At 37.4% G+C, this 17,183-nt stretch overlaps 1 protein-coding gene across 11 annotated transcripts in view; it reads right to left on the reverse strand.

Moving 5' to 3' along the window:
• Positions 1–266: 266 nt before the first annotated feature.
• The window catches only part of ADD1 (adducin 1), a 58,305-nt gene continuing 41,388 nt past the window's right edge, over positions 267–17,183 (reverse strand). For 4 of the 11 annotated variants that reach the window (XM_030450396.1, XM_030450392.1, XM_030450397.1 and 1 more), the window contains 6 exons: positions 16,631–16,732; positions 14,726–14,815; positions 9,220–9,376; positions 7,937–8,311; positions 7,079–7,174; positions 267–2,687 (listed from right to left, as the gene is read on the reverse strand). In XM_030450396.1, the coding sequence (XP_030306256.1) occupies positions 2,335–2,687; positions 7,079–7,174; positions 7,937–8,311; positions 9,220–9,376; positions 14,726–14,815; positions 16,631–16,732 (1,173 nt within the window). In that variant the 3' untranslated portion in view covers positions 267–2,334. Of the gene's footprint in view, positions 2,688–6,284; positions 6,320–7,078; positions 7,175–7,936; positions 8,312–9,219; positions 9,377–13,757; positions 13,851–14,725; positions 14,816–16,630; positions 16,733–17,183 lie in introns of those variants that run through there. The other 7 variants (XM_030450401.1, XM_030450402.1, XM_030450400.1 and 4 more) reach the window with 5 other exon arrangements.

Genomic DNA, 17,183 nt, shown 5'->3' on the forward strand with positions numbered 1-17,183 from the left:
AGGAGCCAGCCCCAGCAACCCCCTCGGTGCTGACTGTGAGGCAGGGGCTGCTGCAGGCAGGGAAGGACCAGGCCCTGCCCAGGGCTCTGCTGACCCCCTTTACAGGAGGAAGCCCTACAGCAGCCAAGTGGAGTGTTTTCTGAGAATACATGAAAGCAATCATTAATCAACACATTAATTATTAAAGTGGAACCAATTACATGCAATAGGCTACAGCTGTAGAATAAAACTGTATAAGCATTGAAAGCAGAGCAGGAAAATACTTATTTTCTTTTGAAGAGTTTTTATTTGTGAGTAGAACTTAATGATACAAGAAAGAAAGAAAGAAAAATACAGGACTTTATTCTGCCCCAAAGTGTGTAACCATACCATACATAACTACATTTCATATTGTAATACAAAGAATTAAAAGAACAAACTACAAAATTAGAAACTAAGAGTCATTGCATAAGTGGTCAAGATAAACAGAGGGACTCCATTAAAGAACTGAACCATATAGCAATTAGTCATTTAATTATGACCCTGCAAGAAAACACAATTTAGCAAAATAAGTATTGTTTGCTTCCTAGTGTACAGAGGACATACAAGGTTAAAGTACAAGCTGAAAGCCATTCGTGCCATGCAGTCCTGACTGAACGTTTGCAGCTCCACTGCTGCCTGTCCCACCCTGCCTCTACCCCTGCACAAAGGTGACCTCCCAGCTCTCCTGGCATCAGTCACTACCTCCAAGCCTCTGCTCTCCTCTGAAGCCTCACAGCTCCTTCTCCTGCCAGCTGATCCCTGACACCAGCCTGAGGTGTCAGCACCTCCCAGCCTAATGCAGGCCCTGCTCATCCATAGCTGCATCCGACTGCTCAGCCCACCTCTCGCTCGCTGCTTTCTGCTAAGTGTAAGGCATTAGTTTTCTGCTCTTTTACCAACTGCATTATTTAGTATTGTCCTAAAAGGTTACATCCATATTGTTTGTTACAGACACCTACTGTGAGTCAGTGCATTTCCCTCTCACTGGGGTGTCAGTGGTTCCTCCTGGTACCACCAGAAATGGTCACCAGCCTTCCCCGTTCTGCCTGGGGTAATTGTGCTCAGCTTCTGGAGAGTTCCCACAAGCTTCACCTGTCTGATCTTAAACTACAGTTACTATTAGTGATAGACAGAAGCATGGCAATAACTGGGAAATAGTGAACTTGGTGGTGAAAGTGATTTTCTTTACCATGCTACATATCAAACAAACATTTAGAGCAAACTATGGAAATACACATTAAAAGTTACTTGAGATTTCCGTACTTTACTGCTGGAAAGGAAAAAAAATATGCCAGTTTTTGTAAGTGAAAATACAAAAAAAGATTATATATTCAGCATTATGCATTATCATTTTTATCATGGGAGGGAACAAACACAAAAGGCCATAACCAGGGTTTCTATGCAACAGGTTTGCATGTGCACCCAAGGGATTTAAGAGGGTGAAAACCCCTGTGCCAAGGCCCAAAATACACACCTGCCCATGCTTCACACCACTGGCTGAAAAACTTCTGGAATACTTTTAATAGTTACTTTTTAACCTTTTCTAACAGCCGAATTACCATATGTCTGATTCTCTGGGAGGTGTGATTGAAAGACAGATTTCCTTTAAACTGTATTTACTAGAAAATAAAAGGGTTGGGCTCTTTCAACACACAACATGAGCAGAACACATCACAGTTATTTCAGTCCTAGACATCAAAGATGACTTCAAGTGCCAGTTATAAAATAAAGTGAAAAACACCTTCATTTTGTTACAACACTCAGAGGGAAGAAAGAGAGGAAGGAATGGACAGCCTCAAAGCTTGACCAAAATGATTTGTGATCACAAACTTGCAGAAGTTTACCTGTCAGTTCAAGAACACATCCCTCCTTGAAATCACCACTGCAAAAGCATCCTCTCCAAAAGTCAATATAAGAAAATTTAGTTGCAACTTGGAACAGAATACTAGAAAATAACATTGTGGTAAGCAATGTGTGTTTAATTTTTAATTGCGAATATAATTTTTTTATTCTTTTGCAAAGCAGTGTGGGCTTCAAATTAAAAAGTGATTCACAGCCTTCCACTTGGAAGTAATTTACATTTGATTACAAAGAAGGGATCAGATCTGTGGCAGCTGCTGAAAACACCAGATTAGCACCTTCTTGGACATTAGTTTTGGGTTATAATCTTAATCAAGCCATGACTCGAGGGGCTGGTTGGATTACTTGCTGCATTCATTTACATAATAAGACAAAACACTTGGTACGATCTGGTACATTCTAGTGGTTAATAAATTTTAAAATATGACAGTGTTTCTGCAGTGTGTTTGGCCTTTAGGAGTCACTCTTCTTTTTGCTCTTCTTCAGGAAGGAAGGAGTGCGAAACTTCTTTTTCTTTTTCGATGGGGACTTCCCTGGAGATTCATCACTACCTGCATCAGCTGCTGTCCCCTCCTCAGCTGTTGGTGTTACTGCCTCTTCAGCAGCTTGAGATTGGGGTTCCTTATTTTCCACTGCAGGCAATTGCGTTTGGCTTTTGGGCACAACTTCATCACATCTCCCTTCCTCCTTCCCTAAGGGAGGGAAGCCGAGTGCTTCTGAAGGCTCATCAGGGGTGAGATCTGGGAGGGTTTGCTTGAAAGTTGCAGCATCACTGTCATCTTTGTAAGTCTGGTCCTGCTGTGTCTCTGGTGGGTGGACAGACAAGGATACAGTTAGTTTACTAAAGCGTCCCCAGAGCACAAAAAGCCAAGCAAGGGGATGGTGAGCGCTCTGTATAAAAAACCTTAATGTATTTATTTTGCATAAAAGCCTTTGTAATAGATCTGTTCTCCTTTAGCTTTGACACAGACATCAGATATTCAGATGTTCCCTTTGTTTTTAAGCTTCTTGCCACGGAACAGATAAAGCTGAATTCCATCACGTGGGTGTGAACCAGCAAGAAAGTAACAGCTTAGACTTCTCTCATGTTTTATTCATAACATTTACAGGCAACATGATAATTTCCTACAGTAAGCTGGAATTAAACCTCCAATTTCCATTGGCATTGAAGAGAGTGTCATAAAATTCTTGACTCTTTTCACTTATTGCTGGTTTGCAGTGATCTGATACATGCAAATCCATTAATTTCTAAACTGCTGGCTTGCCAATTTTTGATCACAATCTTATTATTTCATATTATTTTTTCATGAGACTTAGCAGATGTTGCTTCAGAACATTATTTCCTATCACAAAGGCTTCACTTCTTTTGCAAGATATGAGTATATATTATGGATTCCTGTAAGTCAAAGTCAGGTAGTTTATCAAATTAAATGAGCTCAGCAGGTTATGCGATTCAGCTTGCTTTTTTTTAAACATATGCAACATCTAACAGCAGAACTCACCCCGCCCCTGTATAAAGGAACATCAACAATCTAGTGGTAGCTTTATGTCAAAAGGTGAACTTTACCAATACTCCCTTAAATGGTAACATTTTCTTTGTTCACCACTGTGCTTTAGAGATGTTCATTTTAAAGCTCCCCTTTGTGCATTTAAGTTTAACAACAAGCACTTTTCAAAGTTCCCTGCAATGTTCCTCACTGCACTCTGGCAGAGAAGCCTCTCATTACCTGTGTCAAATATATCCCCATTGATGTTACATAAGAAAGAATTTAGAACAAAATCCAGGCCATACTCCTTCCTTGTAAGGCACAAAAGAAAGGCAACTATTTCCCCCCCTTTAAAAATCTTGTTCCTTTTCATTTGAAAAGCTTTCACAAGAATTTACAGAAAATACTTGATATTTTCCTGGTTTTCCTATGGAAATAATGAGTGTTATTAATCCGACATGGCAGAAATAAAAATCTTCTAATATATTTTAGAGGATTTATACTCTATGAATGCCCTTTTTATTATAAGGATACGCAGTGACAGGACAAGGTGTAATGGCTTTAAATTGGAAGGGGATAGATTTAGGTTGGACATTAGGAAGAAATCCTTTCCTGTGAGGGTGGTGAGACACTTGGCACAGGTTTCCCACAGGAGTTGTGGCTGTCCCCTCCCTGCAAGTGTTCAAGGCCAGGTTGGATGGGGCTCGGATTAACCTGGTCTGGTGGGAGGTGTCCCTAGCGCTGGGACCAGTTGATCTTTAAGGTCCCTTCACACCATTCTATGATTCCATGATTACCTGCCTACTGGAAAAACTAAGATCTTTTGCATAGAGCACCAAGAGCTTCTAGTAGGTTAAATATCAAAACACACTATTATTCAGTGCCAAACACTCCAAATGCACAAGTTAGCAGTTTAAAAGCTATAATGCAGGCAGGATTTAAAATAGGGTAAAAAGAGAGAAAGTGATTATGCACATTACAAGCTGCCTCCTGTCTGTAAGTATGCAACACACAAGTTTGCCAGAAGCACCACCCACTACTCCTCACTACCACTGCACTCTGGATTCCATTTTACTGCTGAGGAATTAACTAACTGAGGGCATTACTCAGCTCTCTTCCCTGGTATCCAGAGACAGGATGCATGAGAATGGTTCAGAGCAGTGCTGGGGGGGTTCAGGCTGGACACTGGGATCACTGATTTACTGAGAGGGTGGTTAAACCCTGAGGCACCAAGTTGGTCAATGCCCCAAGCCTGTCAGTGTTTAAGAGACATTTGGACCATGGCTTTAATATGCTTTAGGCTTTTGGTCACCCTTGAAGTGCTCAGGTAATTGGGACTAGATGATCATTGTAGGTTACTTCCAACTGAAGTGGTTTACTATTAATTATCTGGCCCAGTTTTTAGAACTGGCACCATTATTAGATTGTCAGTCAGCTTTATCTTTTTAAAATAAATCTATAAGAAAGTTTTAAAGTTTTAGAAAAAGGATCAGAAATTTTTAAAATTTACAAATACAAAGCTACAGGCATTCAAACAGCATTGGCCACTGGGCCTAAGCATGGGATAAACAAACAGTTCTAGAACTCATTAATTCAGGACTGCTATCCTTCCCAGTCTGTCAAATTACCATTATCTTTACTGACTGGGTTACCATGCTAGAATCAAACATCTGCTTGTATTGCCAAAGGCAATGTTTTAACTGAATTAGGGAGATTTACAAGTTCCATATTTGATAAAGGAAGCATACACCTTGCAATTCTACTCTAGGGAAATTAAGTTTTTTAGAATAATTATGTCTACATTTATGCTCTTTCCTTTATACATATTGTGGCATAGAAGTTTGAAAAGTAACTTTAATACTGCTTTGTGTTTACAATTCATATTACTTATGAAAAGAAAAGTTTATGGCTTTTTTTTTTCCCAACACAAACATGTGGACAAACATACAAACTAGGCTATAACAGAGTTAAGGCAAAACACTTTTCTGACTTTCTACATTTAAACAGAAACAATATGAGGGAAGAAAAAGTTGAGAAGTGGTTGTTCACAGAGAATCCTGTAATTCAACAGAACTTCTGTCAATCAAAAGTCATCTTAACTTCCAGTTTCTCTCCAAAATATGCTTTTGTATGTTTGTCCTGGAAAACTTGTGCAACTAGAAGAGTTTGGAGAAGGCAATTCTCAGGGTAAAAGAATTTCCAGGTTTTAGAACTTTATTAGCAACATCACAGTTGTCTGTGACATAGTGTGACTTTGCATCTATGTGACAGACACACTGAGTTCTGAATATAACAGGACATACAAACAGAGGGGGCCAGACATTTGTATTACTTTCAGGTATAATCTGAGGTATCCCTGCAGATCTAGCTGAAACAGATGCAGAAGTTGCTGCTATTCCTTCTTGGCACTGGAATTTCCCAACAGCTGACATACATAACATAGGAGTACAGTTCCACATCCACTTCTGTGCAGAAGTCTGCTGGGTAAGCTTACACCACTGTCAGTGGTAACACTTTTGCACCGAGCAGATTTGGAACTTTTTTCCATCTCATTACCAGGCCCAAGTTGTGTAGGCGGCAACAAACTGCTGGGGAGCAACTCCCAGACCTGTTTCAGCTATACCTGGAAAGACACCTTCAGAATATTCATTTTTAGACTGAGGGATTGGACACCACACAGATATGGAGACACATGATGTCACTTTCACAGTCTCTTTCAAAGGGGGAGTGCATTTTAACACAGGATCTGCAACTACCTAGAATTTAACAAAAGCAAGAACTAAAGAAATCAATGTCTCAACTGAAAAAAGCCTGGTTTAAAAACAAAAAAGCAAACCCAACAAAAAATCCGCAGTAAACAAAAATGCAAAAGTGAAGCAAAGCACATAAGCAGGTCAGAGTATGGAATGATACTTACTATGGTAACAGGTACTCTTTAGCATATCCATCTCCTGTGTGTAACGCAGCCACAAGAAGAAAAAAGCACAAGTAGAGAATCTATGCATTCATCACAGCCATTGTGTTAAGTCAGAAGAATGGTTGCAACCATTCTTATAGGAAACAGAATGAGATGAAGTAGTGAATGGAAGACTAACAGACAGGTGATATATCCAATGTACAAGGTAAAGGAAACAAGACAAAAATTAGATTACACCTGTTCAAGATTATTTTTTTCCTTTTTTGAGGAAATCGTAGACTTTAGCAGCCCTGCTCTCATTTTAGTTAAAACCAGTATGTAAGGTGAGCGAATAACAATACTTAGATTCCAATTGAGTTGGAAAAAATATTCACTGAGGTGTAATCCAAATACAATAATGTTTAAGAAATGTGCAATCAATGAAGGAGAATTACCAAAGCATCTAAATTTGTGTCTGGTTCACCATCAGATACTATTTCATTCAACAAGAGTAATTCTTTCTCTCAGAAAGTGTACAAAAAGGGTTACAAAAGAGTAAATTAGTTGAGGAATACCAAGAGATGATAAGGCAATTCTGAAGAGATGAAAATTTGTCTTTATATTAATGCACACTTCTTTATTATTGTTAAACATAACTCCTGTTACACTCATAGTTCACTGTTGTATATTTTAGGTATTATAAAGTACAATTTAAAAATTTTCTTTATTAGACACTAATTCATGTATTTTCATGCGTCAGTCACTAATGATCCAGTTTCTGGTTTCCCCTGGCCCCCAGATCAGAGGCACATACCTTCCTCTATTTTAATGGGTGTACTGGGAGGAGTGCGAGCTGAGGTGTGATCAGGGGGACTTCTCTCTTTCTGTTGTCTGCCATGTTCTGAAGGTTCTGCAGATGTAGACAAAGAGAAATTAAAGAGGCTGACAAAACCTTTCAGCATGTGAGAAAACAAAAGTATCCTTTTGCTCCACACGTGCAAGATATGAACACATTTTTCTGATTCAGAACACTGACAGGATATTAAATAATACCAAAACAAGCAAAAGACAATTAAGTGATGGCTTGATATTAGCAAAATCATTGAAGTCACAGCTGAGCTGTGTGGTGGCTTTTGTTTGTTGTTTTTCTTTAGAGGGGAGGAATAATGTAATTGCTTATGAATTGGTTTAAAAGGCTGTTCCTAAAGAGAACTTGTGAGGGAAAACCACAAGGAAGATATAAACAAACAGAGAAGGGGTGTGGATGCTATCAGACCTTCACAGGGTAACACTTTTGCTTGCTTTTTATTGCTGAAACTCAGAGTAAACAAAATCGCATCCCAGAAGGAAAGAAGGCTGCACAGATAATCAGAGAAACATGCAGTAATTAAGTGATTAAAAACCAATTTTGCAGAGTTTTTGCATATTTGTTATTAGTAAGGAGGATCCCCCTTGCTTCCAGGTTTAAACAGCCCTAGATCCAAAGGAAAACATTAACAGAGTTCACCATCTACCAGGAACAATATTAAAACATTGTTCCATACAGTTCACCTAGACAATTAAAAGTGGAATTGGTCCCACAGATGAGAGTCAACTGACAGAATCTCCAGATGGTGGAGGTAGAGAGGTTGTTCCTTAGATTGCAAGCCCAACTGTACCGTATTAGTAATACCTGAGGCCTCAGCCAAAAGGTCAGGATTGGACCTTAAGGCTCTGATCACTGCAGTATGAAATTCCTTATGGGTGAACTTCTGCCCATCTGGCTCTTCTTGGTTAAGATGTGTGATGATTTGCTGCGTGGTCTCACAAGAAACCCATGCAGCAGGAAACTGAGTGTTATCTAAAGATTTAGACAGTGATGATACGTCACGATCCCGTAAAGTCTTCGTATGTGTTCCTTGAAAGGTTTTTGATCTGCCTTTCAAATCCAGAGATTTTTTATCTGACGTATTTTGCTCACTGATGATCTGATTTCTAAGCAATGTACTCTGTTCCCCAGCTGGTGTCTGTCTCAGTAACACAGTCTCTCCACATTTTGATATCTTATCTAAGAAGGATGTAGCAATGTTACTGAGAGAATAAATGTATAAAGTTATACAGGCATAACACAAGAATATCCCACCCCCCACACAGTCCAATACTTCATCAACAGAACACACAGAATCTACAACAGCTCCTATATTGTCCCATAAAAAAAATCAGAAGCCGGGAGCACACGCTGCAACTCAATTGGCAGTTCTGGTTCCTGAGTCATTCAAATTCAAAACCTAGTAACAGATGAGTGTTTTAAGTATCACCCCTTAAACTATACATAAGTAAAGCAGAATAACCACTTCAGATGCAGCAATGATCTCTTTTTACAATACAATTGGCTCATGCTATCATAATTTAGAAAGTCTCTTTTGGGGGAACTCCCCAAGGTATGCCATTTCCAAATAACAATCAAATTCTGTTCTCCATTCTGTTCTGTTCTCTCCAGTTCTCTTCCCCATTCAATGGATTTCTCAAACCCACAATTTTCACTGAGTTAGAAAACTGCAGTTTTGCTGCTAAAACCCAACACCATTCTCTCACCTTCAACTATCTCTAGCACTAAGGGAAAAAAAGCCAAACAATCTGCAATACTTTGCAGTAGCTAAATTTATTTTTTTACTTAAGTTTCAAATTTTCAGCTTCCTAATAGCAGCCATAATTGGCCATAATAAGCTCCCCAGATTTTCTACTAAGATATTTTTTTAAATGAGATCCATACATTTTACAGAATACTCTATTAACAGATTCTTAGATTGTACATTCTATCTCCAGTATGCTTTTTAAATTTTTAATTCACACTGGAAAAACTGAAATACACAAAAGCTGAATAAATTATTCATAGCAGGTAACCCACCTTCCAATAAATAATGAACTTGCTGTTATTATAATCTATTGCAAAACAACCACCACAGAGAAACCAACCTTCTGGTCCCTTCTGCTTTCTTTCTACTTCTTTGCGATATTCTTCCAGCTCCCGATCAGTGAGTTTATTGAAGGGATTTGGTCCTGTTGTGCTCACTATGACTTTTGGTTGATATTCTTTCTCAATTATTGCCTTTGATGCAGTCACCAGCTCTCCCTGACAAAACAAAATTAAGATACATCTGCAATTGAGCAGTAACTTGCAAAACCCTGAGAAGTTCTGAGACTACAAAGTAACCAAAACCAAACGATAATCTGAAAAATGCTACATTTGTTTTCTTTTAGATTAGATATATATAAAAAAATCTATTGCAGATTTTTTTAAAAGGCAAATTGAATCAACAGCAGGTTAATATAAAAGGAGAAAACAGGTCTTATTTTTTTAATTACTCTTACAGACACATCAGTGTTACCACCAGGGAATATCCACCGTTAAGCAGTAAATCAAACAGCAGCCAAACAGTCTGTCTGAATTACATCTGAAGTCAGAGAGGTATCAGTTTCTTTTTCTCTCCACAAAAGAAACAGGATACCGACACAACTGTGTGGCAACCTGGGTGATCTGAACTGTGGAAGTTCAAAGGACTCCGCTCATAGGTTCTTTTGTTTGTGGCATGTTTGTGTGTTGGTTTTTGTTTCTTTTTTAACTTATTTTAAATTTTTTTTAATAAGGGAAAAGCCATTTTGAGTAGCTACTACATACTATCTAACAGATGGTGTAGTAAAAGGCATCTTGTATATGGTCCATGTACGACAGAGCAACAGTTTATTAAAAGCAGTTTTTAAGTAACTAAGGTTATCTGTAATCTTACACAAGTTAGCATATTTACAACTGTAACATCTGTCACATAAGCCAGATAGAAAGTTATACAAATAAACATAAGCAATTCTAAGAACAGCAAGTTCCAATGGAAAAAAGCAGCTGCATCAGAGATTCTCTAATGCTAAGGCTGTTAAGTTTTCCTTTTCTAATCATATAATAAAGACAAAGCTTCTGGCTTTTCATTGTCTTCAATAGAGAAGATGCTTGCCTGGAAAGGTGCTGTATTTTTCAAGTGGTTTGTTTTAAGCATTTGGTTTTCTACTGGACAAACAGAACTCTGCTAGTTGGAAATGAATGGTATGCGGTTTGTGCCTTATGCCATTATGATCCTTGAATTGTCTTCACTGCTCAAAAGAGGTATTTCAATTCCATTACTAAGTAAGTATGGGTTATTGATTGGCACAAGTCATTTTCATATTAAAATGTTATTTGTACCAATAAAAGAAAGCATTAGGAAACACTGTTCAAAAATAAACAGCACCCAAACAAAGAGACAAGCATTCCACTCCATGTCCATACCTTATGGACAAGCATGAGATCTTCATTGTAAACTGAAGATGAAATTAGAGCACTGTTTTGAGTGCTAAGAGATGCTTTGGACAAGTTGTCAGGACCCAAAAGGTGACAGATAAGGATGTCCAGATGAAATGAGGACAAGAACAGATAAATATTTCTGTAAGCCTTATGAGAGGTCTCAGAAAATCTGTTCTAGTGTAATAAGGTAGATAAGAACAGCTGGCTGTTAGAAATTATCAGGATACAAACACCAGCCAGAAATACTGAAGAACACAGAGTGTAACAATTCTCCACTGTAAGATCCTGAAGGGAAATGCAGGAGGGCAACATCTCAAACATTACAGATCACTTCTGTTTCTCCATAAAACAAAAGGAACTCTGGTGTCAGAAGGAGAGTGTCAGTAGGATGTCAAAAGCCTTTTCAACTCTCTCCACTAAGCAGGGCTGGTTCAATATCAGAAAAGTTCCAACCTGATATACTTTTCTTACAGTGTAACACACAGAAACATACTCTCCCACAAAGATCCAGCAAGGACAGTTATTTATAGCTAATGATACACAATATACTTTCATACTAAACTTGGACCTCATGTATCCTTCAAGTAAATTTTATACTATCAAGGCATTTTGCAACTTCTCCACCAAACCTTGCTTTCAGAAAAAAGCTCAAAACTGCTATGTGGCGACCACCAACAGGCAAGCAAGCACTGAATCTTGTTCTCAGGGATAGACATAAGCAAAAATGGCACCTTACATATGCCATGCTCAGTGGCATTCTCATTTTCTCTCAACCAAACAGTATATTCACAATAATTGTTTAAGTTAACGATTATTTTTAACACAATCTGGCATTAATGCCAAATTATTTTGCCTTTATCCAAAAAAAACAAGACTCTTGAAGTTCTGTTATGTAGAAGCTGCCATCAAAACACAGTGCCACTTCTGGGGCAGAGCTGAAACGTTCTTTGTGAGGAACAAAGCCAGAGAATTTTCATTCCAAAGGAAGAGACAAAATAGGTAATTCCCTTCTACTTGAAATTCTTAAAAATTCATGTGATTTTGTTGTTTTAAAAATCAGATGGCAGAATGGTCACTGGCCAAACACTCCCCATCATTCAGCCAGAGACTGCAGCAGAAGTTTGGTTGAACAAGCTTCTAACATGAATAAAATTACATGATGCACAAGGAGCTTGTGCTGCAACACAGCCAGGACTTCTCTGAACATGAACAAAGCAAGTGACAAGGCAAAATGGATTATTTATTACTGCAGCCATAGGCACAGAAGACTCAAAGCATTACATGCATACTATACACAAACAGGATTTTTTTCATCCAAATTAGTGTACATTAGTATTTTATGTAAACCTCAACTTTAACTGACAGCATAATACATTTTAAGTGTTACTGCCAGCTGATGGAATTTTTTATTTCAAACGTAACCGAGAGTCAAAAAATTGTCAATTAAGAACTTGTAATTATCTTGTACCTGGAAGTCTGTAAGTCCTTGATGTACAGGTCCTTAAAATTCAAAGCTTCATGTGAGGTTTACACAGGCATCAGGAGATTGTTCGTATTTCTTTTGTTCCCCACTATACAACTGATCTTTGGCATAATCTCTCTAGAAAGTTCAGAATTTTTTTTCTGTGGGGCTTAGTTCCTTGGGTATTTTGTATGTTATATTCCCCAGCCCCAAACCCCAGTTTGGGGTTTTTCTGGTTGGCTTTCTTATACACTGCAACAGGTAATTATTAAGCATTCAGGTCACAGTCTATATTAAGATAATAAATATTATGCTCCAGTATTAGAGTCCAGTCCTACTGTTATTAACACTGTGATCTAATTTTCCACACTAATTTGACACCACAAAAAGGAAAGAAGCCATCTGGACATCTAAAACCTAACATACTACTAGGCAAAATTATACACCTGTAGACCTTTTGTTGGCTCCTTGCCATCTATGAAAATATGTAAATATGTAAAATACAAGTAGCTTTATAGAAAGATAATGCAACTATTAAAAAAATAATACTTGAAAGCTACCTTGCATATCGCTGATAAAAGAAACTGCCCATGTTGTGACAACCAGTGGATGACTATCATTAAAATAATTTATAACTTTGAAGATAATACCAAAAATAAAAAGCATCCCCTGGAAAAATTTGGCCTTGCTCTTTTTTCATTTTAAATCTGGAAATAGTATTTTAATATTTTTAATATTTTAATATTTATTTTAATATTTTTCCTTACAGAATATGGATAAACCAAATTGTAATGAGAAAAAACATTATCCATTTCTCAGTATGATACAACTATCTGTAATACAGTAGCTCATTACTCTAGAAAGTATTATAAAGTCATGAATTTGCAACATTAATGTAATTCTAAGAATTCTTTCTTTGATGGGAAAGCTATTCTGATAATGAGATATTAGACATAACCTAAACCAAGATTTGAGAATCTTTTTGATAAAGTACTGGAGCAGAAGTGACATTGATGCTTATTTACACACTGTGCTTTCATGTTAGCTCATCTCTAATAAACTCCTTCGAAACCTGGGAAAGACAGATTGTTTCCAGCTTGTGAACTGTTCCTGTTTACTCAGCCTCAAAGGACTTGTCAGCCCAACTATACAGATATCTCCTGAATTTATTCTGAAGTCCATCAGGTAAGCACATAATTACGTGTTTGAAAGCAAACTGATTTTGGAAGCTTGGGGCATTACCCAGCAACTCTTGTAGATAATAATCACAGGAAGTTTCATGGAAACAAGACGTCTAGCAACACAGGCTCAGAAGTTGACAGTGTCTGTCAGCATGACACTCTGTGGATATCTTCGGTATTACACTGATGTTATCAGGTTGAGTTTCAAGTAACTCAAAATGGATCTCAAATTAGAGTAACTCAGCACTAACAGCATTCTTAAAGAAACCCACTATATACAGAACCTTATCAGCACCTTCCCATCAAACATGTTTCTTCAACAGCTTCTACAGACAAAGAAAAATATCAAAATCCTTAGAAGATACTTAAACAGGGTAAAGTTAACTGCTTTTGTAATTGTGTCTACATAATTTGGAGATCCATCTTTTTTTTTCCTTTTCTAGCAAGATCATTAGCTAACAGAGGGAAAAGGTCAGGGTAAGGAAGCGGTAAAATGAAGGGGAACAACAGTATTTAGAGCAGTAGGACAGGGCAGTACCTTTCTAACAGACAGAGATTTAGCAGGACTAAAGGCCTGCTCTGTGAGATCGAGCCCTTCAATAGATTCCGTACAGTCTGAGAGGGGAGCATCCTGCAACAGTAAATTGAGTAAAAAGAGCAAACCAAGCCCAGGCTTTACAACATCAACCAAAAGCATTATGATGCTTGCTAAAAACCATGCAAAGAAACAGTTACTGGTAGATAAAATTGCAAATGACAATGAATTGACATGCACACAATTTGACACCCAACATGAATAATGCCATGGTCATGATAAGACTTGCCAAACTTGTAAAAGATCAGAGAATACTTATCTGAGGCAGTTAAAACACTCCACTATATAGAGCTTTAAAGTCATTCAGCAACACAGTGCAAATGTGTAAATCTAATTCTTGCTTTACTTCAAGCTATGATTCAGAGAGGAAGTCTTTTGTATACCCAGATATTTAACTTTTATTGGTGTATAATAGTGGTTTTTTTCAAGTTGCTCTTCAAATAAAGTATTATGAAGTATGATAAAACATTTAACAAGCAACATTACTGCCCCATAGTGAGCCTGTTGTACCCATTATCACTACTTCAAGGTACATCACCTTGGAAAACAAAGAAAAAGTTGTCACAAAGCCCAAGTAGTCTTGAAAAAGAAACTAACCCACTTAATAAGCCTTCTGAATTTCATGCATTACATTCAGCAAAAAAAACCCAAAAACCCAAACAAACAAACAACAGCAAAACAAAAAAACATAACAAGAAGCATCCTTCACAGACATGCTTGGGCTACATTGCTGAAGCCTCTTACATTTCTGTCCCTGAGCACTTTTGCAAAGACAATGGTGTTACCTCTAAGACTTACCTTATAAACAGTTACTCTCTGCCAATTAAAGAATAATTTTATAGTGATATATTAGGTGAAAGCAAAGGATATCCTCAATTAAGCTAAAAGTTCTAAGCATTTTACACTCTCACCTGTACGAGACTCCTGTCCACAACTACCCCAGAAAGAACCTGTGATTGAGGGCCCGCAGTTTTAATATCTTGTAAATTTTGCTCTCGTATCTGTAAAGGAAAGTGGCAGAATACAGGCATGTGAACAAGACAGACAAGTTAACCACATTTTTGTATTTAAAAAGGGTGAGTGAACCTGATGCTGAGCACTGTGGCCCTACCTTGCTTATCAACACAACCTGAAGCTATATGCTCAGTTTCTTCACACTTCTGAGAATTTGAAGTACCACAGCAGGTACTGGCCTTTGCTTTTTATTACTGGCTCATGGTAAAAATCTACAGATGAGGTAAGAGACAACTCCAGCTTATGAAGAAAAGTGATATGAGAGGGGAAGCACAGAGGTCATGTTAATATATGTTTATTGTGCCTAACCAGTCATTTACAGGTTTCTGTCACTAGCCACTAGTGACAGATACTGTCCCACAATATCACCTTCCTACAGAACTTACTGTAAAGCACTGCACAACACACAATTTTTGCATCTAGTTGGGACCATATTCTTAGAAGGGCATAATTATTTTTCTATGCATAAACTGATAACTCTGGAGTACTCAAACACATCCCTTTTCTTGCACTCTAAATACTTCCCAAATCTTTCCATATAGAAGACCAGAGCAGAAAATGGTTCTTTAAATCTAGGTATTATTGACTTAAACTAGAAATCCCACAGTGGGAAAGAATTTGTAACAATTGACTCAAAATTTATTCCTCAAGTACTCTGGTTCTTGTTCTAAGATAAATGGAGAAAAGCATACAGAAAGATCTCTACAACAAAAAGAGAACAGTCAATTTATATAACAAATAAATGCATACAAGTGTAAGAATGCAAAGTATTATTAATACATGATATTTTGGAAAGTATGAAGACCCTGCACTATCTGTACTTGTTTATAGCTTACTATCCTTTTAGACATCAGGAAACTAAAAAGCTTGAAGTTTTACTTCTCTCCCCTTGGTTATTTCATTCAAGCTTTTGGTAAAAAAATGTGTAAGTTTCAGACACTAAGAAACTGCCTGGCAATTTGCACCCGACTTCCCAGTTTAAGTGACTATTATTTTACAGTGCTGAGTCAGAAAAAGAAAAAACTTTGTCAAGCTTATACTACTTCTTTTAGAACAAATCAGTATTCCTGCTAGTACCCTGAACACAGACTTCACTGTGACATAATACTACCTCCATTTCATAAAATTATCAGTGAGAAGTAGCAAAACAATCCAGAGCAATTTTAGTAATAGCAAGAGACCAGTGCATATCTTATACTTCAAAAGAAATAAGGTGAAAAAGCCCCAGTGTATTCAATGCTTTCCTGATGGTAGACTGGTGACAAGAAGATATGAAATTCAAAGACCAGAAAAATAACTGCTAGGTCATTTCAAAAAGATTAACATACAGTTCCAAAGGCCCCACAAAATTCTTCAATCACTGCCTATTATAAAAAAAAAAAAAAACTAATATGGAGAAGAGGTCCACAGACTTCTTTGTCTGGGCCACAATTTCCACTCATGAAACCAAAACAGGAAATCAGGTCACTAATGTAAAACTGTAATTTCAGGAGAACAAAACTACTACTATGAACTCAGTGGTGGCTGCTTCAGAGGTATCCAGCAACTGATCTGTCAGTAACAAAATGTAAGACACCAAGAGTCTTCACACAGCGAACAGTAATAACATCTTTTTCTATTATGAGTTTATAACATTTAGGAATTGTTTCAGTATCTAGTTAAGAAGGGGGAGGACAATACCAGAGATGTGTTATTAAACTGCAAAAATGTCACTATAGCGAAGTAAGTTATTTCATTACATGTATGAAACTTAATTGTAGCAATGAAAAAAAAAAAAAGTTTATTTTAATGTTATTACCAACCTTGTTCCTCATTTCTTGGACCTCCTTTGGATTGGTGTTCAATGGAACAAACAGGTTAGGGACAGCAGAGGTGGCAGTTCTATGTCCATCCTCTTTAGTCCACTGTAATACCAAGAACAGTTGAACAGTCAGAATTGCTGTAATGGCTATGGACACTCAGAGCAGCAAATTCACATAACAGTTGATCATGCATTATACATAGCAGAGAACTGAACCAATGATTGTATTCTTCTATTCATTCCTAAGACTAAGTTGCTTCCTTCTTCAGTAACAGAAACTGTACCTTCAAATACATTTCTAAAATGTCAGAATCATTCTATTAAGTCAACCCAGTAACAGCAACAAAAACTAGAGAGTCAGTGAGCTTGCAAGCAACTTCTATCCAAAATGATGCAATCACTACAGATATGCACAATACAAGTCTATGGAGACTGAAAGGTTTTAAAGATATTTTTCTGTGCGTTTCACCACACTGACAACTGCAGTGTTCCATGCTTCTAAAAAGTCTACTTCTCACTTTATGAAGAGACATATTAATACAGAAGTATTCCAA

This window comes from Calypte anna, chromosome 4B, assembly GCF_003957555.1.
Source record: "Calypte anna isolate BGI_N300 chromosome 4B, bCalAnn1_v1.p, whole genome shotgun sequence".
Lineage (NCBI taxonomy): Eukaryota > Metazoa > Chordata > Aves > Apodiformes > Trochilidae > Calypte > Calypte anna.